At 44.3% G+C, this 26,973-nt stretch overlaps 1 protein-coding gene across 16 annotated transcripts in view; it reads left to right on the top strand.

Moving 5' to 3' along the window:
- LOC147622635 (regulatory-associated protein of TOR 1-like) overlaps positions 1–26,973 on the top strand; it is a 107,187-nt gene that overhangs the window by 50,636 nt on the left and 29,578 nt on the right. For 5 of the 16 annotated variants that reach the window (XM_086822170.1, XM_086822176.1, XM_086822169.1 and 2 more), the window contains 5 exons: positions 25,366–25,490; positions 25,706–25,842; positions 25,950–26,051; positions 26,145–26,230; positions 26,385–26,466. In XM_086822170.1, coding sequence (XP_086678296.1) covers positions 25,366–25,490; positions 25,706–25,842; positions 25,950–26,051; positions 26,145–26,230; positions 26,385–26,466 — 532 coding nt within the window. Of the gene's footprint in view, positions 1–24,794; positions 24,964–25,220; positions 25,261–25,365; positions 25,503–25,705; positions 25,843–25,949; positions 26,052–26,144; positions 26,231–26,384; positions 26,467–26,973 lie in introns of those variants that run through there. The other 11 variants (XM_086822175.1, XM_086822171.1, XM_086822174.1 and 8 more) reach the window with 8 other exon arrangements.

Raw genomic sequence — 26,973 nt, 5'->3', positions numbered from 1 at the left:
AGAGAGAGAGAGAGAGAGAGAGAGAGAGAGACTAGGGTGTGTATGTATGAGCCTTGAGGGAGGGAGAGAGAGGGTGTGTATGAGAGAGGGAGAGAGAGAGAGTGTGTGAAAGAAAGAAAGCTGCATTAAACGTCCGCAAAAGGCCAAAATGACCTATGAGACCAAAATAGTCCATCCTCATCATCTGGATACATCATCAAGATTCAAGGGTACAAAGTAAAATGAAATGAACCGGTAGAGTATAGAGAGAGCTCCAAAAGTGGGTATAAAAAACATCATCATCCTAGTGTGTTTGAAGTTTGAACTTTGAACTTCGGGTCTTAAGAAAGGCATAAGGGAGGGAGGGAGAGAATGAGGGAGAGAGAGTGTGTGTGAGAGGGGCTGCCTTGGGCCCTTAAAGCCCCTGTCTAAAGACTCAAACCAACATTTTTTTTATTTTTTATTTTTTTGTGGACGCCTCCATCAGGCAGTCGTATGCCTCGTACGCCTCGAACTGTTAGAGGCGCGCCTCGTAAGAACTATGCCTATTACCCGCGGGACAATGGTCGGGCAAAAAGCACCAATAAAGTGAATGTCATCTTGGCTTGTCACCACCTTCCCAAGCAATGGACGATGCTCTTTTGGGCACACGCTGGGCATATCCCATTGCTTATAGAGAGACTGCTGAACACAGCCCCTTCCAGTTGGCCTTTGAGCAAGAAACCATCTCCCCTTTTGAATTCATCCATGGCTCCCCCAGGGTGGGCATGCCACGTGTCTCTTGCTTTGGAGCCTCTCATTCCTCCTCGGTCACCCGTCTCTGTGTCCTTGAAGAAACTTGTGCCCTTGCCGTGGAAGCAATACAACACGGACGTAAGGCATGGCACGACTATCATTTACATTGCCCTCAATTTTCTTAGGGTGACTTGGTGCTCCACCAGGCTTGATACCGATGAAACTAGTGCTTGTATGGGCAGGACCTTACCAAGTTCAAAAGATCTTGCCACAATCATTGTACAATTGTGCACCTTGTCCAATTAGCACCTTCCTCTAGTGAATGGATCGAGACTCAATTTTGTCTCCAAGCTAGGCCTGAAAACCACCTTTTGGCAAGCCCACGTCTATGAAAAAAAAAAAGATGCTCCTCTCATGTTCCATGTTCTTGGTATTCCATGATGAGTTTTGTGTCACCCTAGTGAGATAGCTTTGTTTTGTTTCTATTTTATTTTCCGTTCCATGATGACGTATGCCATGGACATTATTGTAGCACTTTGGTCTCATAGGACCATTGGGTCTTTAGTAGACGCTTGATATATCTTTCTTTCTATCACCTTGTCACTTACCGCACAAAAAGCAATTTCTATCTATCTGGATTGCCCCTTGACCACCCTCGTCGCACCCATCAGCTTTCTCCTTTCAACCCCCTAGAAAAATATTGAACAGCCATGGTGCTCTGCACACTCTCTCTCCTCAGCAACGCTTTTCCATACCTTTCTTCGAAACACATCCTTTGGTTTCTCTGTCACACGTTTTTTTTCATCTCTCTGCTCACCCCCCATCCACACTTTCCTTGTGTCCTTTCTTTTGGGCATGACCCTCCCTCCCTCCCTCCCTCTCTCTCTCTTTTTTGCCAGCATGGGGGAGACTTTAATGCAGGTGCAAGCACAGAGCAGATAGTTGTATGATACTCAAGAGGCTATGTACCGGGAGATCACGGCAGAGGATGTACAGTTGTAGAGATCAGCACAGGATGAGGGGGAGATTACAAATTATGGTAGGCATTTTCTCACACTCAGGAGTGCACATGGGTTGGTCATATACAATGGCTTATCGAGATGCCAAGGATCAGATGCTTTCACACATTGGAACTCTAAAGGGGGAGCGAGCACAGTGGACTACTTGATGGGATCTCCTTCATTGATACCTGATGTGTGGGGTTTCACGATTTCCAGTAGGCCCATTGGCATAGCAGCCGATCATGCATACCTGAGTTTCACACTAGTAGGTAGATCCCTGAGAGATGGGCCAACCACTCATTTACCTAGGTACCCGAGATATCAGTTTACACGTGAGACAGTTGGGGTTTATCGGGATGCAGTATTTGATGGCTTGTTCGCTTTAGACCCGCATAGCCCTCTGGATGAGATCACGAGAGGATTGGCAGGTGTTCTACATGCATCCGCCTCATATGCGTTTCCCTGCACTATGATCCCTTTCACCCACCCCCGCAGCACTGCCCCACAGAACAGTTGGTATGATGATGAGTGTCGTGAGACACAAGCACAGCTACAACGTGAGATTGCCATTGGGTCTCACACGCATAGAAAGGCCAGGATGATCTTTCAGCGCCTTGTGCGGAGGAAGAAACGAGCCTATCTGGCTAAGCTAGAGGAGGAGATCTACCAACTCTTCCTGGGGAAGGACAGCAAGAGGGCATGGAAGATGTTTCAGGAGAGACAGCCTGGTACTCCGATTACTGCACCTGAGGCATTGCATACTTATGCTAAAGAGCTATATGATGCACCGGGACAGCCCCCCACCCCCCTCCACTGGGAGCTAGACCGCCTAGCAGCACCTTTTTTACTATGCGGATGGTGCTAGATGCGATAGATAGGTTACAGAATGGAAAGGCATAGGATCATGATGGGCTAGTTGGAGAGCACTTCTCATATGCACAAGACACTTTGGCTCCGCTCGTCGTACATGTGTTTAATCGTGCCATTTGTGAGGGTTTCCCCACAAGCTGGACAGAGCATATCATTGCACCACTCTTTGAGAGTGGGGACCCCATGGTACCAGGCAACTATAGGACGATCATGATTGGTCATTACTTGGCCAAATTATATATTGGAGTCGGAGCTGAGCCGATGGGCAGAGAGACATGGTCATCGACCACATGGACAGGCTGGCTTCAGGAGAGGATTTACTACCTTGGATCACATACTGACACTTCGGGCACTTCTTGAAGAGGGCAGGGCAGAGAAGAGAAGGATATACTGCTGCTTTGTGGACTTCCGCAAAGCCTTTGATACCGTACCACATGCTAGGCTTATGCACAGATTGCATGACATTGAGGTACCCGAGGATATGCAGTGGGGGATATATGCTTTGTATGAGTCTGTGACAAGCAAAGTCCAAGCTCCAGGCGGACTATCTGATAGGTTGACCAGCACGATAGGGGTGAAGCAGGGATGCCCGCAATCGCCCACCCTCTTTGGACTGTACATTGATGCGGTCTCTGATTATGTAGACAGATTGGGAGGCCCAAGGGCATGCCTTGCAGGGGTGTTGATACCCATCTTGTTATATGCTGATGATATCGTTCTAATGTGAGACTCTCCGGAAGGATTACAGAGACACCTGGATGCATTACAAGCTTTCTGTGCGGATAGAGATCTGATAGTGAACCTTGGGAAAACCAAGGTTATGGTGTTTAACACCACACAGGCATGCGTGACGAGATCAGAGCCTCAGTTCACTTTCCGAGGGGAGCCGGTAGATTACGTCACGTCATATGTCTACTTGGGAGTTACTTTCACACGACCGCGTTTCTCCCTGAAGGAGGCAGCAGCAGCTAGATTAGCTCGAGGGCATGCAACCTTGGGGGCACTTGAGAGGCAATGTGCACACTTACAGTTTTAGGAGCCACGCACCAAATTCTGGCTATTTGATACTCTTGTCACATTGACCCTCCTTTACGGAGCTCCAATTTGGGGGCCCAGTATACATCACAGATCTCAGAGAGGGATAGATGAGGGATGGAGGCAAATGGAGAGACCACTGATTATGATGATTGCCCGCATGATTCGGAGCAAATCATCAGTACCACACGAGATTGTTCGGGCTGAGCTGGGTGCCCCACCAGTAGTAAGCGAGGCCCTATTCCAGGCAATTACCTTTTTACAGCGGCTATGGGAGCTCCCTCAGCAGAGGTACTCCCGATTGGCATTGACCTCATCCATACAGTTGGCAGAGGATGGAGATACTCATTGTTGGTACGCGCAGATGAGATCATGGTTTGACCTACATGGTTTGCGGATAGAGGCACTACCACCCTTTCAGTACAGTCTGGATTGTCCATTTTTGGATCTCACCCGCTCAGAGCAAAACTGCGTGATCAGGATGGATATCATCAAAGTGGACACAGAGAGGACATGGACTAGCCCCCTTGAGCCCTTGTGCACGAAAATGGCTCATTGCAAGAGCCATTTTCTACACCCCTCACCGGATGATTTTATCACTTGCCCGGCGTACATGGATGTACACCTATCACATGAGATACGTTGTTCCATTGGACAAATCCGGACCTCATCACACCAGCTGCGGATTGAGACAGGGCGATATGTGCATCAGATCGTGGATGACCGCATTCGTCAGCTATGCTACTAGGAGGTAGAGACAGAGGAACACTACATTTGCCGACGTACAGTCTATTATGAGATCGGAGGGAGATATCATTGCCTCTTCCGAGAGGGTTTTGGGCCGTTACGCAGGGTCATGGAGTTTGAGGATCAAAGATGCCTTGGATTGTTTCTACTTGAGCTCAGGAGACACAGAGAGACCCTCTTGGCAGACAAGAGGCCAAGCCATGATGTACCTAGACAGAGGACCCTGAAAGATTTCTTCGGCACCAGCACCAGCAACCCAACCCACACACCTCCTGATACTTCCTCCATTGGGCCATCAGGGCACCGACCACGCTCCTAGGGAGTCACCACTTATAGAGCAGTTATCTTATGTCGTGCTCGTCGGCCACGCCCACCAGGATCCCGACCACGGCATCCTCACCATCGCCAGATCAGAGCCATTATTGCTCGGCATCGAAGGCGCCTACCTTGCTTCTACGACCTCCCCATTCTAGACAGCCCCATGGCGGAGATACTTGATCTAAGGAGAGGGCAACACTTCAACTGATCAGCATACATGGATCTACCTGATATACATTTTTTCCTTGCTGCTTGGTAATAATGGGGTGCCTTGCTCAGTTGAGTTTTGATTTTTTAAATTTTAGGTTTAATGTCCTTAGGTTTTGTAGTGCTTGGTTCACATTGGGAAGAGCAAACAGAATCTGCCTCTATAGCATCTAAATTGTTGAAAACATCATGCACAAGACACCCAACAATTCTGTAGCTATCCTTTGAACCTCTGCTGACACAGTCGGACACTTGAACTCTCTCAACTTGAATCAATTGACCCACCAAAATGTCCTCTTAGGTCATATCTGACTCTTAGCAACCCGGATCTCCAATCCTAAGACCTCAGCTGACCTCCTTTGATCATCTGCTGACCTAAACTGACCTCAGCTAACTCTCAAATGATTTGTTGTTGACTGTTAATTGATTCAGCTAGCTGCTGCTGACCTCTGTCAGATTCTTGTCCTTCAGACTCACAAATTTTCCTCTAGATCCAGCAATCCTCAAGTCTCCTACTCCAGAACCCTACTGAACATATCAACATCCCTCTTCTGACTGTCAGCTGACTCCTACTTGACTCAGTTGAGTTAGCTAATTCAGCTGAGTCAGAACTTTCCACTCGTGTGTTCTCCGACACTTGCAAATCCCTAGACACCTTAGAATCCACACTGATCCAGCCTTACAACTCCTAACCTGACAACGACAGTCCCCTAGCTGACTCTGTTAGATATCCTTCAGCCCACAAAGCTGTGTGGTTGACCCTAATAGATCCCTGACTGTCAGATCTGACTTTGGCTAGCTTCCTCTCAATCCAAAAAGACTTTATCTACCCTTTTACACCCTCAGCTGATTGATCTCGACACTGGGTTGATTCTGCCTGACACTCTTTGATGCATCCCTAACTCAGCAAAATTCAGAACTTCACCTACAATTGATTCTTCTTCAGCAATTCCAATCAAAACAACATATCCATCACAACTAAAACGCTATATCATGAAAGTATCTTATCTAGTTACAACAAACTCAAACCCAAACACTCAGTCTTCTGTATATAGATAAATCCAAACTAGACCCTGGGCTCAAACAAAAGAAAGAAACCAAAAAACTAAGGGAACCGCCACAGCTTCAAACTTCTTTAAAGGACTCTACAAACATCCTTGCAGATCTTCTTCTTCAAACTGAAATCAACAGTTGAACAATGACTTGGGTAGCACCAAGTTCCAGCAGAGATGCAAACAGGGATCCTAGGCTTGCCTCTCCAACCTTTAAATGACCCTCTTAATCTCAAGCACTCCCTTTGCTCTGGTCTTGCTCAAAGTTGGTCACACTGCTTCCTTCTCTCCTCTCTCCGTGCCCTCACGTCCTTCTTCTCTAATGGGTTCTCCCAATGCCTCCCTCTTGTTTTGTTGTTCTGTCCAGAGAAAGGCTCCTTCATAGACAAACAAACACCCTACTTCTCCTACCTTCCTAACATGAAATTGCCATGCGTTGCCTTCGATCGTTCCATGCACATTGCTTTCCACGTCTAGATCTCGTGGATCTCCCCGTATCTTCGTGCACAGTTCCCCCTTCTAGCCGTTGCATCGCCTTCATATTTATCCTTTTCAAACTACATCAGCTACACACTATGTCTTGGACTAGCATATGTATATCATATGTTTCTACAACTTGTTTTTTTCTCCTCTCAGCTTGTCTATGTCATGATTTCATTGGGCTTAAAAAACCTCTACATATTTGCCACAACCCCGTGGTGAAACACTTTCAAGTGTTTCATCTTGTCTCCTTTGCTCCCTCTTTTTTGTTTTTTGTTTTTTTTTTTTGGATCAAAGGGTTTATGTAGCCCTCTCCTTAGCAGCTGAGATACAACCCAACATCCTCCTGGATCAAAAGGATACAATATCACCTTCCATAACTATCCAACTGAATTTACCCTCCCACCTTGATCAAACACTTGTAAATAACCATCATACAAGATCTTTCCATCTCTTTGAAAGACAAGAGAGATCCTAATATCAATGTCCTTAAGCGATGCCTCTTCCTCTTTTTTAGCGGTAAGATTGCAATCACATAAAGATAGACTGCCTAAGCTCCAAGGCATACATGCCACACATACTTGGTCACCCAAATCATCAAACCCGTCTACCTCTAAAAAGGTCATACATGTCTCCACTAACAACCTCACCTAGCATAGAGCCACAAGTCTCCTTAAAGCAGTTCCCTTCCTGCAAAGTAGAATTTGCATGAAAATCTTCAGCACGTCTACTCTTCATATCAACCGAACTGTGGATCTTCCTCAAATACTCTGCATCCTGCAAGCAACAGCCCTTACTAAACACAGCACAACTCCCCAACACAACCCATATCGAAAGGCTTAGCATCATCTGTACCAACATCCCCATCAACTACATCGAAGAAAATAACATCAATAGCATCAAGAAAGGTAATGTCGTAGTATCCAGTCCATACTATGCATGATGGAGTTGATGGTTTATTGTCTTGTGGATGACTACCATGAGGTTATAAATTGCACATTATTATAAGGTGAATTTGGGCATGTTCCTGGATTCATCTAGGTATATCAACAATGCATGGAGAAGCATCATTCAGCTCAGCTTGATCACACTCATCATCCATAATATCCAAAAGATTTCTTGGCACCTCTAGTGCATATACAGGTGTCTTCTCCACAATTCCATCTTGGTTCAAATCCCTTCTTGAATACATGTAATTATCATCCCCCAAATCTGTGTATGCTCTCTCAATATGCATCTCAGCATTTAGATCCAAGGTTGTATGAGTATCATTGCATAGGTTTTCTACCCTTGGCTCCAATACGCTCTGATCCAAATCCATGTCATCATCAGCTTCATCTCAAGATCCTTCCTCTTCCATAATTGCTTCAATCATATTCACGTTACCCAAAGGTCCTTGAGGTTGCACTTGTCCTTGTCTGGGCACTTGATTCCCATTAACTCCATTCCTATTGGCAGCATCCCTATTACCCTCTGGTCTTTGAATAATAGGATATATACCTCCTAGCTCCCTTCTTGGTTGAGGACATTAAGGCACTATATGACCCCTCTCTTTACAATTGTAGCAGTGAACCTGATCCATTCTATTTGTGGGTTGTCCCTCCCCTTGTGGTCTTCTTACTTGTTTTTGAATAACCTGCATAGCTAGATTCTAGTTTTCAATCTGCTCACTCACCCTCTGGATCTCTTGATGAAGCCCATCTTGCTCTCTATTTGGCTCTACAACCCTTGGAACCTCCACATGGGGCTCCCTTCCCACATGCATATCCATAGGAAAAGGTTCTACAACATGCTTGCTTGCTTCCCTATCTTTTCCTGCGAGCTTTTGTTTCCTCATCTTCTTCCTCCATTGCTCTATATCCATCCTCACTGCCTCTACATAAGTATTTGGATCCTTAAGCTCCACTTTTTTTTTAATGCTTCCATGTAATAGTCCTATAAATCTGTCTTTCTTCAGGAAGTCTGGTGACACTTGATTTTCTCCCAAAACTCTCAGAATTCTTCTCCAAATTGCTTCAAATCTATTCACAAAAACTGTAATTTCTTCTTCTGTGCTTGATATAACCTACTCAATTCCCTCCAAAGATCTTCTGGGCTGTTCACTTTTCCATATCTCCTTCTTAAAGCTCTCCACAACTTGTCCCAACCTCCTTTTTCATCCTCTATAGCCACATCTTCATACCACTCCTTGGCTACTCCTTCCAAAAGCAATTCCACCAGTTTGTAAGCATCTTCATCTCTGTTGTTGCTAAGGGCTGCTAATTCAATTCTCCTCAGGAATTGGTCTACCCGTCTCTCCTTTCAACAATTCATACCTTGCTCCAGCCATAGGTCTTGAGCTGATCTTCAGGCGGTCTTCAACCTGTCAATCAAAGCCCTATACAAGAACTCTCTGATCCTCAGTGGGGGCACCAAAACATGGGAAGAGCAAAAAGAATCTGCCTCTATAGCATCTAAATCATTGAAAACATCAAGCACAGGACACCTAGCAATCCTCTGAACCTTGGCTGACATAGTCAGACACCTGAACTCTCTCAACTTGAATCAAATGACTCACTAAAATGTCCTCTTAGGTCATATCTGACTCTCAGCAACCCGGATCTCCAATCCTAACACCTCAACTAACCTCCCCGTTTTATCTATTGACCGAAGTTGACCTCAGTTGACTCTCAGCTGATCTGATGTTGAGTGTTAATTGATTCAGCTAACTGCGGCTGACCTTTGTCAGATTCTTGTCCTCCAGATCCAGCAGTCCTCAAGTCTCCTACTCCAGAAACCTACTGAACATATCTGCACCTCTCTTCTAACTGTCAGTTGACACCTACTTGACTCAGATGAGTCAACTGATTCAGCTGAGTCAAAACTTTCCACTCCTGTGTCCTCTGACACTTACAAACCCCTAGACACCCTAGAATCCACACTGATCCAGCCTTACAACTCCTAACCTGATAGCAGCTGACTCCTAGTTGACTCTGTTAGATATCCTTCAGTCCACAAAGCTGTCTGACTGACCCTGGTAGACCCCCTGACTGCCATATTTGACTCTGGCTAGCTTCCTCTCAGTCCAAAAAGACTTTATCTATCCTTTTACACCCTCAGCTGATTGATCCCGACACTCGGTTGATTCTGCCTGACATTATCTGATGCAGCCCTAACTCAGCAAACTTCAGATCTTCACCCACAATTGATTCTTCTTCAGCAATTCCAATCATAACAACATATGCATCATTATATCATAAAACTCTCTTATCTACTTACAATAGACTCAAACCCAAACACTCAGTCTTCTATAAATAGATAAAACCAAACTAGTCTCAACAACCCTGAGACCCTAGGCTCAAACAAAAGAAAGAAACCAAAAAACTAAGGGAACCTCAACAGCTTCAAAAACTTCTTTAAAGGACTCTGCAGCCACGTTTGCAGATCCTCTCCTTCAAACAGAAATTAACAGTTGAACAAAGACTTGAGTAGCACCAAGTTCTAACAGAGATGCAACAGGGACCCTAGGCTTGCCTCTGCAACCTTTAAATGATCCTTTGACTCTCAAGCACTCCCTCTGCTCTCGTCTTGCCCAAACTTGCTCACCCTGCTTCCTTCTCTCCTCTGTGCACGCTCTCGTGTCCTTCTCTAATGGGTTCTCCCATTGCCTCCCTCCTATTCTACTATTCTGCCCAAAGAAAGGCTCCTTCATAGAAAAACAAACACCCTACTTCTCCTACCTTCCAAAGAGGAAATTGCCACGCGTTGCCTTCGAGCTTTCCATGCGCATTTCTTTCCATATATAGAACTCTTGGATCTCCCTGTATCTTCACGCACAGTTCCCCTTCTACCATTTACATGGCCTTCATATTTATCCTTTTCAAACATCGGCTACACACACTGTCCTGGACTAGCATATGTACATCATATCCTTCTACAACTTGTTCTTTTCTCCTCTCGGCTTGTCTATGTCATGATTTCGTTGGGCTCAAAAAACCTCTCACAACGTGAAGATGCCATGCATCTTTACTTACGAACTAAACTTGTGTGACCACCCAAGTGGTGTGTGGATACACTTAAAAGAAGAGGTAATGTCCTTTATACACTAGGACTTATACAAGGCTTGATAATACTCGTTTCCACCATTAATGAAACGCTTCAAAAGTCCAACACGACCTGTGAATCAGCCCCAAATGGAATCAAATCAACCAAGCACTGCTGAATTCAGGCACTGATTTGCGTAGCCTCTACATGCCAAAAGCCATTGCTAAGGAGCCTTAATAGGGTATTTGTTGCTATCATGCATAGCCAGACTCCAGCTCACAAAAGACCAAATTGCGAGCTGATAACTGCATCATTTGCAGGAACCCTGGGCTCAGAAGAAAGCTAACACATAGGCTTAGTCAGTGTAGCTTTAAACAGAGCAAAAAAACGACACAAAATCGTGATTTTTGTCCTCTACAGAGCTGCCGGTTTTTTTTTTTTACTCCACACTCAGTGGAAGCCTTGAGGCTACTCTGAACCTCCTTTGCTTTAGATTTGCAGAGATGGGAAAAGCTCCAAGTAGGTGTTGTCCTCTGCTCCACACTAGTTACACTTAGTGAATAGAGTCTTCATAAGTACATTGAGTTTGTGCCTCAATGCAAGCTTTATTTGCCATTTTCTCTGATGTAGATCAGAGAGTTTCTTGACATTCTCTCTCCAAGAACCCTCTCTCAATGGTATTTGAGAAGGTCCTTAAACTTTTCCCTCTCTCACCTTTGAATGCCTTTCACAAATGCTCTCAACCAAAACACTCTTTCTCTTTCTCAACACAATGTACCACTCAAGTGTTAAGAAGAGTGGACACTCAGCCCGACAATAATGGATGACTCTCACAAAGAGATTAATTTGCACTCTCTTCCCACAAGAAGATGGCACACTCCACTCACAAAGAGATTACACAAATGACAAGTACTTCACAAGAAGATGGCACACTCCACTCACAAAGAGATTACGTAAATGACAAGTACTTCACAAATTAATCTCACAAAAATATTCTCTCTTTCCACAAGAAGATGGCACACTCCACTCACAAAGAGATTACGCAAAGGAAAAGTACTTCACAAAGAAGATTAAGCAATTAATTCACTACTCCACAATGAAGGCCTAGGAAAGTTGCTTTGATACTATGTGAAAAGATTAGGAAGCTTTTCACACTAAGCAAGAGCTTAATCCAATCTTTAATCTACTTGGTTTAGCAATGAATCATAGACCCAAATAGTTAATAAAGCAAACCAACAAATGACCACTCTTAAGTAATAGCTTATGAGACCAAGCATAGATGGCTTGTCCCTAGCACAAGATGCTATATAACAGTGAAACAAAACTTGCACAAAAGATAGACACACAAGAGTTATGATACCACAAAGGTTCACTACTAGTGCTCTGCACAAAGGAGTCCACCACATAGGATACAATAAGAAGTGTCCATCCACATAGGGCATGCTAGGGATGTGTTGGCTCCACTTTTGGTTCGTATGTTTAATAGGACAGTATGCGAGGGTTTTCTCGACAGTGGGTCCTCAAATACCATTTTGCCCATACTAAAGACAGGTGAGCCCATGGACCTCGACAACTACAGGACTATTATGATTCGTCACACATTTGCCAAGATTTATGGATCGATCTTGGAGCATGAGCTCAGTAGATGGGCCGAGAAGCAAAGACTCGGAGCATCAAGGCTCACGGGTTTTCAGAGAGGATACTCCACACTATATCACATTTTCACATTACGGGGCATCATTGAGAAGCGGAGAGCCCATGGGAATCACATATATTGTTGCTTTGTGGATTTTTGCTTTTGACACCGTCGTATGGGCCAGATTGATGAGGAGATTGATGAGGAGACTGCACGATATGGGAGTACTAGTAGCTATGTTTTGGGGGATCCTCACACTGTACGAGTCCGTCACTGGCAGAGTACGAGCCCCGAGCTAGACCTTGTTCACACACTAAGTGTAAATAATCAAAACTCTTCTAGCATATGTGCTAGGAATATAGCAACGCCATGCACAAGCGTGCATAAATAATTTGTGCAGACATTTGGTACGTGGCCAACAAAAATAACTCATAAAATAACCTTGTGCTCATTCACACATTCCATTAAGCTGATTTTTGCATACGTTAAATCAAGCATGTTTTTCTACGATCGTTATACATCAAAAATAAGATAAAATATGTACATGTAATAGTCCTCCCGTTTGAGGAAGCAATTGTCCTCAGTTGTGTAGAAGAAAATGCTACAACAACAAAACTTCTGCGACACCTAAATTGGTGACCCTCGCACTCATTATCAAATCATAAATAATAATACAAAATAATATGATATAGACAAGATCTCTTATGTGCGACACATGCATTGCTCATCATCTATTTTTGTAAACATATCACAATTCATTGTCCTTCTCTACAATTAATCCCGATATGAAACGTTGATAGGCACAAACACAACATATATTCTTGTTTCACTATGATGAGAGTATGATTATACACATCATCTAGCATGGTGTAAGTTACCACTTGTTAAACTCCGATGACATGGCACATCAGTTGTATAAACCACTTGTTTCACTTCGAACGTGTGCTGCTGTTCCTCACTCTGATTATACATCCCCTAGACAGAGGATTGACACCAGCTGGGAGATTATTGCCAGTATTACAGCATGGCAGATCTGGAGAGCTAGATGCACAGAGGCTATTGAGGGTGTCCAGATTTTTGGGTCTCAGTGCATTAGTACTATATGGGGTGATATCATCCACACTCTTTTGGCTACTTGGGCTCGCATTTAGGGGCCCTCTCGTTCTGCGCAGGCGAAGCGTGTGATATTTATGCGGGAATGGGACCATGGCATCTTCTTTTCCTCTAGTACCACAGGTCTTACATGGCATCATGATGCTTCTCAGTGGTTGAAATCACCTTACATATTGGGGTGATTCTATTCTCCTCCGGCTAATAGCTGTGATTGTTGTATGTTTTTCTCATACTTAATAGAAGTCTCTTTCTGAAAAAAAAAGAAAAAGAAAAAAGAACGTGTGCAGCTGTTTAGCATAGTCCACTTGTTTCACTTTGACCACAATACAGTTGTCAAGCATGTCACTACTTGTTACACCTCAACAACATACACCCGTCAAGCATGGTCTCAAGCTATGTCAATACCACTAGGTAATTAGTATCTAATGTGGAGTCACCCACGATTCCAATTCACTAGGATGGCACACTAGCGTCCGGACGTCCGCGTACAACTAAAAGGTGGACATTATGTAACATCCCTCTTGCTTGGATAAACAACTGACCTCAGATGCGTGTTTGCTTATTGCGAGCAAAGGAAATCAATTGTCGTATACTATATAATAAAAGACATTGAATCGGTTGATATTGTGCTTATTCTTTCTATCTTTAGTGGTACATTTGCCCTATCAACTACTTATTTGCTGTATAGATTCTTTCTATTTGCATCGTCCCTTAGTGCTAGTCTTCATTATGGTTGAGTCTGCCCTGTATCTCCGGAGGTTTGACAAAAGCTGCAAGGTGGAGATCTCAACCAATCATCAGGAACCCTGTGCTGCCAATAGGGTCCCGAATGAGAGGATGTGAAAAAGATACCAGTGTCCCACTCTCTCATAAACTAGGCGCTTCCTCTCCGTAGCCCTCGAAGATCCTTGGATTTTGGCCCAGGTAGCTATAATGGTGTGAATAATATCACTCCAAGTCTTGCAAAGACACTGAGAAACAAGAACAGGAGTACCCTCAATGGCCTTAGTGCATCTAGCCTTCCAGATATTCCAGGTTGAGATGCTAGCAAGAAACAAGAATGGGAGTACCCTCAATAAAGTCCTGCACATCACATCTCTCCAGTTGCCATCCATCCTGTAGAGAAAAAAAACCGATACATCATCCTCCCTAGGCAAGGAGAGACCCATAACCTGAAGAGGAACACTTGTCCTAGAAAAAACCCCAAACCAAGAATGATGACGACCTTCCAAAAAAGATCCAGTGGTTGGGAATGGCTGCATCAATTTGTGCAATCCTCCGGCTAGAGCCTCTCAAATGCTGTGTGAAATCCAATCTCTGCACCTTGGTGTGCTTCCCTAACTTGCCAACTGTTAGGCAAAATTCTGTAAAGGTGTTTTGGGCTTGTGTACATATGGAACACATGGCATGTAAAAAGACTTGGCCCTGAATGCCCTGGTAGGTGTACAGAGTGCATGGCTTGGTAGTGGGCTAGTATAGGCTTGTCCGGAGCGTGGTCTGCTGGAGATGGTATCAATCGTTCGGTTGCTTTGTATGTGTGCGCGTCCCAAAAATAAAGTGGGCACTTGTAGGTTGAATTCAAAAATGTGTATGGGCATAAGGGCAATTAATTATTGAGGATGCCAATTTAGTGTGTGCATAAGCTAGATCTGGAAGGTCCAGGAAAAGAAGGTGATGATGGACGTGTGCATGGCAAGGAGAAAGGTGGTGCAAGGGAAATTCGATGAAAAGGAAGGATACTAAATTGGGTAGGTGGTGGGTTCTTCCAGAACAAAAGGTCGATTTTTGGGCTGCAGACTAGAAGGGGGGAGCCGCCTCTGGTAAAAAAGAAAGAGGAGCCCGTTGTGGAGAGGGCCGCCTGGGATAATAGGGGGGGGGTCGGCTGCAGAGAAGCGAAGTAGAGAAAAGGGATCAACTGCAGCGTGGGCAGTAAAACTGAAGAGGACGCCGTTTGCAGGAAGAGGAAGAGGCTGGTGTTCAGCGCAGCTGAGTAGTGAAAGGTGGCACCAATTGCAGCGAAGAGAGAGAGGGCCCCTGTTTTGTGCTAGTGATTTCCAAGGATTGGGGGAGTGGGAAGCTATAGAGGCCTGTCTCCGTGTTCTTTTTTTCACTCCACAGCTTTTTGTGGCCCCCACTGAGGAGAGCTCAGTATTTTTCTTTGCCTAGAAGGGTGTATGTCCCATAGGAGAGAGACTCGTACCGCTTCTTTTGGCATGGATTGTTGCAGATTTTCATGATGTAGTCTTATCCAGGATTTCATGGCAGGAAGGGTGAGGATGTGTTTGACTTTTTGGAGCAAATGGAGTTGGCATGCATTAGCAATCATGTTACAGATGAAGAGCAGGTTTTGAAGCTAATAAAGATTTTCTTGAAGGAAGATGCCCGAAGCTGGCTTAAAGATTTTGAAGCACAGGATGCGGCATATGAGCTACATGGTGTTTTGACCTTAGACAGGTTGAAAGAAGGCCTTTTGGAGCATTTTCAGCAACAAGCGGAGGAGCCTAGTGTGCTTTGGCAGGAGTTGAGCATCTTGAAGCAGGTCCATGGGCAATCACTGGATGATTTTGTGAAGGTATTTACATGTCTATGGGGTAAGTGGTGTACGACATTAAAGCAGGAAGTTCCTCCTATGTTTCTGAAGAAGAGCTTGTATATTGATGGTTTGTTACCCCATTTGAAGGTCAGGGTTGAGTTGAAGAATCCCAAGTCATTTGATGATGCAGTTAGGGTTGCTAGGGAAAAGGAAGGCAAGATTTTGAAGCCGATGGAGATGGGTATTTATCCGCATGAAGGTGTTGTGTCTGCAAGGGATATGCATGTAAATTTGATTGAGGTGGATAAGAGTCCTATGCAAAGTTTGATTAGACAGGAGCCTCAAGGGCCTATACAGGTGCAAAGGGGGATGTTCTATGTGCCTTCTGATTTTTTTTCAAAGTTTTTAAAGCATGTGAAGGTGGATGAGAAGCAGGTGAAGGAGCAAAGTGAAGATATGTGTTTAATGCATGATGTGGATGTAGCTAAGGTTTTCCCTATTGATGATGCGATTGAAACTAAGGATGTGCATGTTGAAAAGCAGTATGAGGAATCTAGGTCAAGGTTTGAGCACAGATGAGGAGTTGCCAGTGGATTCTTCTTTGGATTGGGACGTCATGGCTGTGCATGACAGTGATTTGGAATGCTCTATTGAAGATCATTTGCATTCGGATCTGGATGATATGCATGCACATGGAAGCAAAGAGGATGATGCCTTGGGATTGGTTGATGGTAAGAAGGAAGAGGAGTTGGATACAGAATGCTTTGAGGATGATTCCTTGCCAGATTCTATAAGAGAGAAGGATGGGGTAGAGACTTGTGATGAAGTGAAGATGGTTTGCAATGCGGATGTGGAGAGCATGGAGGAAGATCCTATTGTTATGGATTTTCTTGGACAGCTTGATGGTGGTATGGTACGTGCGATGAATGATGTGGATGTTTTTCCATTTGATGCATTATGTGCTGGGGAGTCTTTGGACGATGATACTAGGGGGGTTGGCAACACTCAAGAAGATATGCATGTAGATTGGGCTGATGAAGAGCGTTGTGATGTGAGTATTGTGCTTGAGGATGATATGTGGGTAGTTGCTAGCCTTGATGAACAGGAGCCAGAAATAGACATGGATGCAAATATGGTTGAGAGTGTAACTAAGGCTTCTTTGCGTGTTGCTGAAATGCTAAAGACAAAGTCCATGGATGACAAGGATTCTGAACCAGTTGAGTTGTATGGTTGTGAAGAGATGCCTATTTTACAAGAGTTGGAAGTGTTTGTGGACACTGCTATTGGAAAGAATGAGGATTTTTGTGTGCATAAAGGTCAAAATGTTGGAACTTGGCCTTCACTGGTATTGATGAATTGGATGCTAAATGTTGCAATGCCACAGGTTTTGAAGACAAGGAGGTTTGTTGTGGGTGAAGTGTTCTTTCATGGTTTATTTGAAGTGCGAAGGCTTGAGGGTGATGCTACGTGGTCAGAGTCTGTGAATGCTTATCAAATGATGGATGAAAAAGATTTTGTGGCACATATGGTTGACGTTTGGTATGTAGTGATGCAGCCATTGTTTTTCGCAGATGTTGGGAAATGGGATGGTGAGTTACAGTAGTTTCCTTTTGATCCTGGTGGATAGCTATTGGACTTTATCTTTTTGTTGCTAAGCATAAATGCTCTAGGAGACAAGGGGGTTGGCAAAGTATGTTAGGCAAAATTCTGTAAAGGTGTTTTGGACTTGTGTACATATGGAACGCATGGCATGTAAAAAGACTTGGCCTTGAATGCCTTGGTAGGTGTACAGAGTGGATGGCTTGGTAGTGGGCTAGTACAGGCTTGTTCGGAGCGTGGTCTGTTGGAGATGGTATCAATCATTCGATTGCTTTGTATGTGTGCGAGTCCCAAAAATAAAGTGGGCACTTGTAGGTTGAATTCGAAAATGTGTATGGGCATAAGGGCAATTAATTATTGAGGATGCCAATTTAGTGTGTGCATAAGCTAGATCTGGAAGGTCCAAGAAAAGAAGGTGATGATGGACGTGTGCATGGCAAGGAGAAAGGTGGTGCAAGGGAAATTCGATGAAAAGGAAGGATACTAAATTGGGCAGGTGGCGGGTTCTTCCAGAACAAAAGGTCGACTGTTGGGCTCCCAACTAGAAGGGGGGAGCCGCCTCTGGTAAAAAAGAAAGAGGAGCTCGTTGTGGAGAGGGCCGCCTGGGATAACAGGGGGGTCGGCTGCAGAGAAGCGAAGTAGAGAAAAGGGGTCAACTGCAGCGTGGGCAGTAAAACTGAAGAGGACGCCGTTTGCAGGAAGAGGAAGAGGCTGGTGTTCAGCGCAGCTGAGTAGTGAAAGGTGGCACCAATTGCAGCGAAGAGAGAGAGGGGCTGGCGGCTTGCTGGGGAGCCGCCTCTGGTAGCGTGAAAGGTTTGGGGGTGTTGCTGTTGGGTGCGACGGTTGGCAGTGAAGGGGAGATAGAGAGCGTGGGAGCAAGAGAAGGAGAGAGAAGCTGCAGTGAAGCAGTGAAGGAGAGAACACCGACTGCACCGCCAGAGAAAAGGGAAAGCGTCCACTGCAACAAAGTCAAGCAAGGTTGGTGGCGGCTGGTAGCACACTGAGAGAAGGAGAGAGAGGAAGACGGTGGCTGGAACTGAAGAAGGTAGAGGCCGGGACAATAAGAAAGGGAAGAGCTCGTTGCTAAGTGGGTCGCCTCTGGCAACAGTGGTGTCGAAGAGCGAAGCTGAGGGAAGAGTGGCCACGTGAAGGTGGAGGCGCCCACTGCAAGAAGGCGAGGAGTTGGTGGTGTCGACTTGTGGAGTGAGCCGCCTGCAGGTAGACAAGAAAGAGGAGCTCGTTGTGGAGAGGGCCGCCTCGGGTTGCAGTAACTGTTGAGGGTGACGCTGAGTAAGCTGCCGTAACTGCAGTAGAGGAGGCTGCTGTCGAAGGAAAAAAGCCAAGAGGGGAGCGCAGCGATGTAAGAGAAGAGCACGTCAGCAGTAGTGAAGGAGAAGGCGTCCACTGCAGCGAAAGAGTGCAAGAGAGATGCAGAGCGTGGACTGCAGAGTAGAGAGGAGTGAAGTGGTGGCATCGACTACAGGCGTGGAGACAGGGAAGTGCTGTGCGCTGGCGATGACAGAGATGGGTTCTTTTTGTTTGTTTTGCCGCCAGTTCTCGGTGGCTGGTGTCTGGTGATGCCAGAGAGTTTTTTTCTTGTTGGGGTGCAGCTCGTAGTAGCGAGCAGGGACAGCCTTGTGAGTATACATCTTGTGTTGATGTGAAGGTGTCGTGTATGTGAGATGGTTGTGTGAAGCAAAAGCTTCTGTGTCGGAAGAAGCTGCATGGAAGTGTTGACTGGGAATTCAGGGATGAATGATACTGGTAATGTATTTGGCTATGGTTGTGTTTTGGTATCCTGTGTGTGTTGATTTGCAGGAGAAGGCGTGATTGACGTGTTTGGTGGTGTAGTCCACGGGTTTACACTCTCACAACGCACTTTGTGCCAGTCTTCGATTACATCGTCATGCACACAGTGGAAGTGTATGTGTTTGTTGGGTGTTTGCTTTAACTATGGTGCCCCTGTTTTGTGCTAGTGATTTCCAAGGTTGGGGGAGTGGGAAGCTATAGAGGCCTGTCTCCGTGTTCTTTTTTCCACTCCACACCAACAACTCTGACTGGACGAATCTGGGGGTTCTCAATAAGGTCCTACACATCACATCTCTCCAGTTGCCATCCATCTTGTAGAGAAAAAAAGACCGGTACATCATCCTCCCTAGGCAAGGAGAGACGCATAACCTGAAGAGGAACACCTGTCCCAGAAAAAACCCCAAACCAAGAATGATGATGACCTTCCAAAAAAGATCCAGTGGTTTGGAATGGCTGCATCAATCTGTGCAATCCTCCAGCTAGAGGCTCTCAAATGCTGCGTGAAATCCAATCTCTGCACCTTGGTGAGGGTCTGCAGCCTCTTCCAAGCCAACACTAGCACTGTGGGGCATAGGGTCTCACAGCCAGCCCACAGAATATGCATAGCTGTCCCAAGAGGCCTACCATGTACATCTAAGATCAAATTATTCTGTAGAATGGGCTGCCGGTTAGCTTCCTCCGCTGAACGCGGGGGGGTGTGTACCAAAGAACTACCTAGGCAGTCCCAGGCCCGTAGGAGGGACCTAACCAGGGGGACAAAGGGGAGCAGTGAATTGCATCCGAAAAAATAAAGCGTGAGCTGAGAGCCCAGTCACCTCCGCGAACAGGAACACACTTTGTGATTTGCTACATGAGAAAGTCCTTCCACGGCTCAGTGCTTGGAAGAGAGCCCCTAACAACAAGCTTACAGAGCAAAGCTTTACATTGCACCTCAGGGTCAATGATATTCAATCCCCCTTCCTGCTGAGGCCTGATAATGGTTTCCTTAGCAACTCTAGCCCTGGTGTGTGCATTTCCATCAAGCCCTGACCAAAGAAAGTTCCGAATAAGGCGACGAAGCTGGCCAATGCAGCCCTTATGAAAAATGCAGCATGAAGCAATAAACCAAGCCATGGCTAGAAAGCTTGGTTAACCACCAAAGCTCTAAAGGCGAAGTCGAGCTTCCTCCTACTCCAGTGATGAAGTTTGCGTTTAATGCTTAAGAGCACTAGAGCAAACTGTTGTGTAGGGGAGATATCAACGCCCACCTGACAACCAGGGTATCTGGCAGAGCATCCTCTCTCAATCCAAGTAAAACCAACATCTGTACCTCAATCTGCAAGAGGAGAATCACTGATCCAAAAACCAACTGATTTATGCCAATTGATAGTAGCTCTTGGTGCCAATGAAAAGGCCTCCAAGGCTGTCCGGAAAGCACATAAACAAGCATGTGAAGCCTCAAGGAACAACGCCGTATCATCTGCTAACTCAGAGTCCAAAAACTCTTCCTCGATGCATAAAGGCAGCGTGAGACCCACAACACCAAGCCCGAAGAAACCTGCTCGTAGCCTCAGTTACAATGAGGTACAGTAAAGGGGCGAGGGGACAACCCTGTCTCACCGAACGGGAAATCTAAAAACGCTCGCCGCATCCCCCCACAAGCTAAAGCAGTGCTATGAGCCTCCGAGGACACCCCTATGATCCAGTTTTGGGAAAACCCCATGTGTGCCGTAGTGCCCTCCAAAAAATCCCAATCCACTCTGTCGTAAGCTTTTTCAAAATCAAGCAAAAGAATGGCAAGAGGCTGTTGACTAGACTTTCCCACTCGACAGCTTCCCAGAAAGAAAAGATGTTATCAAATATACTCCTTCCTTGGAGGAACCCATTCTGTGTATCATGGATAGTCCTTTGGAGAATCGGGTGCAACCTTATACTCAAGGCTTTAGCTAAGATCTTATATGCAGATCCAAGGAGAGTGATGGGCCTCCATTGCAATCTTGTCCCTACTCTTGGGGATAAGGTGAATCAGCCCCTCCGTGAGGTATGGCGGCATCATACCCGACAGCCACATTTCCTGAAGGGCAAGAGTGATAGCATCTCCAATATGATCCCAAAAAAGAATAAAGAAGGCGGGAGAAAGACCATCATCCCCTGGGCATGAACCACTAGAAAGAGCATGCAGTGCGTGAAGGAAGGTTGCTCAACCATATTGAAGTCTCGTCTCCTCCCACTATCCAATGATCAACCTGGGGAATGACATTTGTAATGGTGTCCTAAAACGCCACCCTTTCACCTCTCACGTTAGGTGCATAGATATTCAAGATTCCCAATTTCTGACCCTCATGCATGATCAAGATCCACTGCGCTCTAGCAGGGATGATAACACTGTGCCCAATAACATGAGGCATAACAGATGCTGCCATTGAAATGCAAACACCCTCTCTAGTCCCACCAAGGGAGGTGGCGCTTGAGAAGCACGCTTGCAAGGCCTCCGATGACCCCGAGCCCGAGGGCAATCTCGAGCAAAGTGACCCTGTTGGTGACAGACCCGGCAGTGATCGGGTTTACCTGCAATCTCCGTACGTTGCTTCAAGGGACCACTAGGGCCTGGAAGCAAAACATAGTCCTCAAAGAGTTCACTGTCACGGGCAAGAACCATGACCCTGGGGACACCATCCGCCGAAGCAGTGACCACCTAGGCAGAAGATGTCGGCAAGGCGTGGAGGGTGGGCACTTGAAGAACCAGCCCAAAGGCGGACCCGATGGCCTCTATCTAGCATAGGCCAATATGCGCGAGGAAGATTTGGGAATCTTAGAGTAATCGGGAAACGGTTCTGGTCTTTCTCAACAGGGTCAAAATAGCTGGAGTAGGGAATAAAAAAAACCTTCCTTGGGCCCAATGGCAAAGGGCTTTCCTTCAAATCCTTTGAGGCTGCGTCCTCAGAATCAAAATCCACTTGGAAGAAACCTCTTCCAAGCAACTTGACATCTCGAAAGTGTGGAGCGAGGTTGGAAGGCAGAGCTGCCAGGACCCAATCCCGAGCCTGGAGACGGGAAGGGTGAGATCCAAAGATTCTAGCAATGAGGGTCGTTTTGGAGTCTTTCTCGATTTTGGCGAAGACGACCGCGAGCTCGGCTTCGGAAGAAACAATGGTTCGGCCAGCTTCGAGAATATTGCTCAAGAAATGCAAGTAGAAGATAACTCCTTAACGTTGAAATAAATCCAAGTAATAAGTCATTGAAGAGGTTATCAAAAGAGTTGAAAATTTGTCGAAGAAGATAACGAAGATAATAATTTCTTGATGTTAAAATAATGCTAAATTTGAAGCCAATTGTGATGGAGTTGAGAAAATAAAATTGCTCTTCAATAAATTTGTGGCTATTCGAACTTGGCGTATGAATGAACTCTTCTTGTGGGATTGATGATGTAAGGAACTTTCAACTTTGGTGAATGTGATTTGTCTCATTGAAATTTTCAAGACTTGTGGTCTCTTGGAAATTGAAAGCTTTAAGATTGTAAAAGCTCTAAGCTTATTAACCTATAAGCTTGGAAGGTTTTTTTTAATTAAAGAATTTTTTAGTAGTGTTGTTTCTGATTCTGTGAATCGGCAACCCGAGGCTTTCATATATATATATATATATATATATATATATATATATATATATAGGAACTAAGCTTTAAAGCTTAGTATAAGGCTTTTAAACAAAGCCTTTCCACGATTAGAAGTAGTGTTGCGTGCTTTTGGGAAGACAATAAAAGAAATGAAGGAGAGAAAGATGCGTCTATCGCTATTGCCGCCATCACCAGAGGGAGGGGGGGGGAGGGGGGATACCCAGCTATTTCTGCCGTTGCCAGAGAGAGGAGGGGAAAAAATATTCACCTACGCCTTCACTAATTCACTGAAAAAACAATAAATTAGCTTAGTTTTTCCAAATTAAATTGAAGAAGGATGCAGTGAAAAATCATAAGCTCTTCAATATAAAAATCCTTTGTGAGATGAGCTTAGCAATTCTGAAAATAGGCCCTTAATCTCCTCAATGAGCTGATTTCGTCTATACGGATGGATTATGGAGAAGATTAAAATTGAGGAAGGTGGTTTTGGGAGAAGAAGGGTGGTTCGGGGAATCCATGGATGGTTTTTCTTCAAAAGGTGGCTTTCTTCCTTGTCCTTGATCCAGATCTTCATCCAGTGGTGCACAGAATTCACATAACCATGCTTTCTTTCGTCCAAAAGTCTTCCACACCTTCTCTTATATTTATGTCTTGGATTTTTGAATGAACTCTCTCTTTGTCCAAAGTCTTTGTATCCTTGTTGCAGGTTTTTTGCAGATTCTCTCTCCTCGTGCAAGTATTTTGAATTTGTTGAAAAGCCTTCAAAAAATTTACTCCAATCCAATAACCTTTGGTAAAAATCAATTTCTTGATGTTTCTTCTTCAAGTCTCAATGACCCAAATTCAATACATGAATTTGCCGTGCTCTGATACCACTATTATAGGACCAAGGTACATGGAGAATTGATTAATCATAAAATAATAAATAACAAAAATAAACCATAGATACCATAGCATAACTCAAGAGCATAAAATGAAAGAACACAAGATTGGGTACAATCTCTCCCCTTATGCGTGTAGCTCCACTTCCACGAAATGAGTATTTTGAGAATTGTATTCAATAAATAGCCCAAGGAGCTATTAATAGTTGTGCATACAAAATTGGGCTTGTTTTTTTCACTTTTTACAAAAATAGCTTAAGCACTAGAACTTCTTCACACACTAAGTGTAAATAATCAAAACTCTTCTAGCATATGTGCTAGGAATATAGCAACGCCATGCATAAGCGTGCATAAATAATTTGTACGAACATTTGACAGGTGGCCAACAAAAATAACTTATAAAATAACCTTGTGCTCATTCGCACATTCCATTAAGCTGATTTTTGCACACATTAAATCAAGCATATTTTATTACGATCATTATGCATAAAAAATGTGATAAAATATATACGTGTAACACACATCCATCAATTCTGTCACATTTCTCCTCCACCATTGTGCAACGTACCACATATAGTGCACCCATAGCCCCTCCATCATCTGGCAAAGTTTCCAAGGGCTCTAACCTTCTTGATCCCTAAGTTTGCCCCTCCACATGGATGGAGAGAGCCAGCTTACACTAGTCCAAAGGATCTCTTAGTCAGAGCTCAGATTGAGGACCAACCATAGGGGCCTTGTCTCCAGACACCTTGAAGCCTTGGAATATGCTGCAGACCAAGGAGACATGGAGTCATGTCTGTAACCTAAAAGAGATCACGAAGAGCCTAGAGGAGACATCAACCACACAGTTAGCCAAGGCAGATGAAAATTGTTGATATGTTTTCCATTGACACACATGGAGGGTTCACACCATCTAGGCCCCAGAAGATGAAATCCTTTGCCAGCTTTGTAAGCCTATTTCTTTGGCACAGAATGAGCTTGTAGCCTTGGCAAAGTATATGTCCAAAACCTAGTAGTAGATTTATAGCACATGACAATTTAGAAGTCGTTAAATATATGATTTCTTTGTTGCAATGACATTTAGGGGATGCTTTAGGCGTACTCTATAACAGAGTGTAGGACTCTTTTTTTGGATATGGGCCATTTTAGCCTTCTGTTGACGTTAATTAATCTTTTTTCTCTAGGCGGATAGCTGCTTGTAGATGTTAGCTGGACCTGTCTAAGACCTAGAGCTGATGGAGATTCTTGCTGCATAGAGGACACTTCTGATCTTTATGGCAACTAATTAGTTTCTTCCATTATGATCGTCGCAAGAGGCAATCCTAAGTTGGCTTTGCAACCCTATCAAGCTCTGACATGTAGCACAATGGTGGATCAGCAAGGGATCAATAATGGTTCTTGGTGATACAAGACAGACAGTTTCCAAATTTTTTATTTTCATTAACATCATGTTTTATTTAAGATTCAACGGATTCCCTATGTAAACAAGATAATATTGAAGATTGGCTACATATTTTCTATCTGACAGAAAATTCTGGATACTTCATAGACTTGCTAAGGACACCAAAAAAATGCAATCTATTTTAATAGTTGTGTTTTACTTTATCCAGAGTTTGGGATTATGAAAAAGGATAAAGTAAAACACAACTATCAAATAGATTGCGTTTTACTTTAATATTTTCTTATTTTACAGAAAATCTGGATACTTGACTTGCTAAGTACACAATTTTAATAGTTGTGTATCACTTTATCCAGAGTTTGGGATTATGAAAAAGGAATTTTGATGAATGCCTTCGAAAATCATACTGCTGCTGAGAAGGGAGTATCAAGACTCTGCCTTTTGAATGAGCTGGATGATGGCTTCCTTCTTGTGGCCTCAAGTAAGAAATAGGGCAAGTATTTCATCATCATCAGGTGTATCACATGGAATAATTCCCTATGTGTGCGTTTTTTTGGTGCTTTGTTTTTCGAAGTTTTTTTTTTTGGTTTTACATTTAGTTCTTTTCAGCAATAAATCGGCAATATAGCCTTTCTATATTCTAAAGTTTCATGTCCAGTGGCACACTTCCAAATTATTTTTTCTTGCTTTCCCAAGGTGATGGAACTGTGAGGGTATGGAAAGACTACACACAAGTTAACATGCAATGCTTGGTGACAGCTTGGCAAGCTGTCACACCCAGGCTTAGTGCTTCAAATGCTGTGGTAGACTGGCAACAGCTAACAGGTTATCTGGTAGTATGCCATGGAATTTATATAACTTTTGGTGCTATTCTTCATTATGAACATTGAAGATACTCGGAAAGCTCGCATTAAGTTTTGTCTTCAAAATGTGTTAACAGTATGCATCTTGTGAGAAGTCTTCAATCATGGTGTGGGACTTGAATCGAGAATTGCAGGCGTGTAATTTAATGTCCCAGTTAGACAGCAGCATTTCTGCTTTGGTCAGTATATACCTTGTTTTTGTGCTTTCATGAGAGTGTTATGTCCCCCCCCCCCCCCTTCTTAGTTTTGGTTGTTTACGATTCTTTTTACAGTCGGCCTCTCAAGTCGCAAGCCAGCATGTGGCAGCTGGATACTCTGATGGCTCTATGAGGGTGTTTGATCTTCGATCTCCAGATATGTAAGCTGCGACCTCCCTATTGATTTTTTTTTTTTTTCAGAGTAAATGCTCGAGGCGTAGTCTTGGTGTCATGAATTGGCTATGATAACTTACTTTAAAGATACTTGCAAGTTTGCAGGCCATAAAGAAGTTGGCATAATCTAGCCTGTTTTAGTTTTGGCAGTGTTTGTACCATTGCTCCACACAAGAAAATGATTGTGGGACTTGATTTCTTACCTGGAAAAGACACAAATAAGGTCTCTCTCTCTCTCTCTCTCTCTCTCTCTCTCTTTCATGTTTCATGTACCTGACATTCCATGATGAGATTTCCATGGACAGTTTTGTATCACTCCAGTGAGATAGTTTTGATTTGTTCGTATTTTATTTTCCGTTCCATGATGAGATATGCCATGAACATTATTGTATCACTTTGTTTGGGTCTTTAATAGATGCTCTCTCTCTCTCTCTCTCTCTCTCTCTCCATCATCTGATGGTCTCCAATCTAGCATTTTGGTAAATGTTGCATCTTCTAGTGGCTTAGAAGGGATTTCTCTTTTTTTTTTGGAGTTGGATGTGATGTTTCTTTTTTTGTTCCATATTTTTGGGACCACAGATTTGGTGTAAGACCACAGATTTGGTCATCATTTATGTATTGGTCTCATAGTACATTTTGGCCTTCCGCAGACACTAAAAGCTCTCTCTCTCTCTCTCTCTCTCTCTCTCTCTCTCTCTCATGTAGCCTGCGCGCCTCTGCCTGCGCTGCC

The sequence above is a fragment of the Cibotium barometz genome, chromosome 28, assembly GCF_041138505.1.
Source record: "Cibotium barometz isolate CiBa-2024 chromosome 28, ASM4113850v1, whole genome shotgun sequence".
Lineage (NCBI taxonomy): Eukaryota > Viridiplantae > Streptophyta > Polypodiopsida > Cyatheales > Cibotiaceae > Cibotium > Cibotium barometz.
The sequence above is the reverse complement of the archived record's forward strand: the minus strand, read 5'-3'. Positions and strand labels throughout refer to the sequence as shown.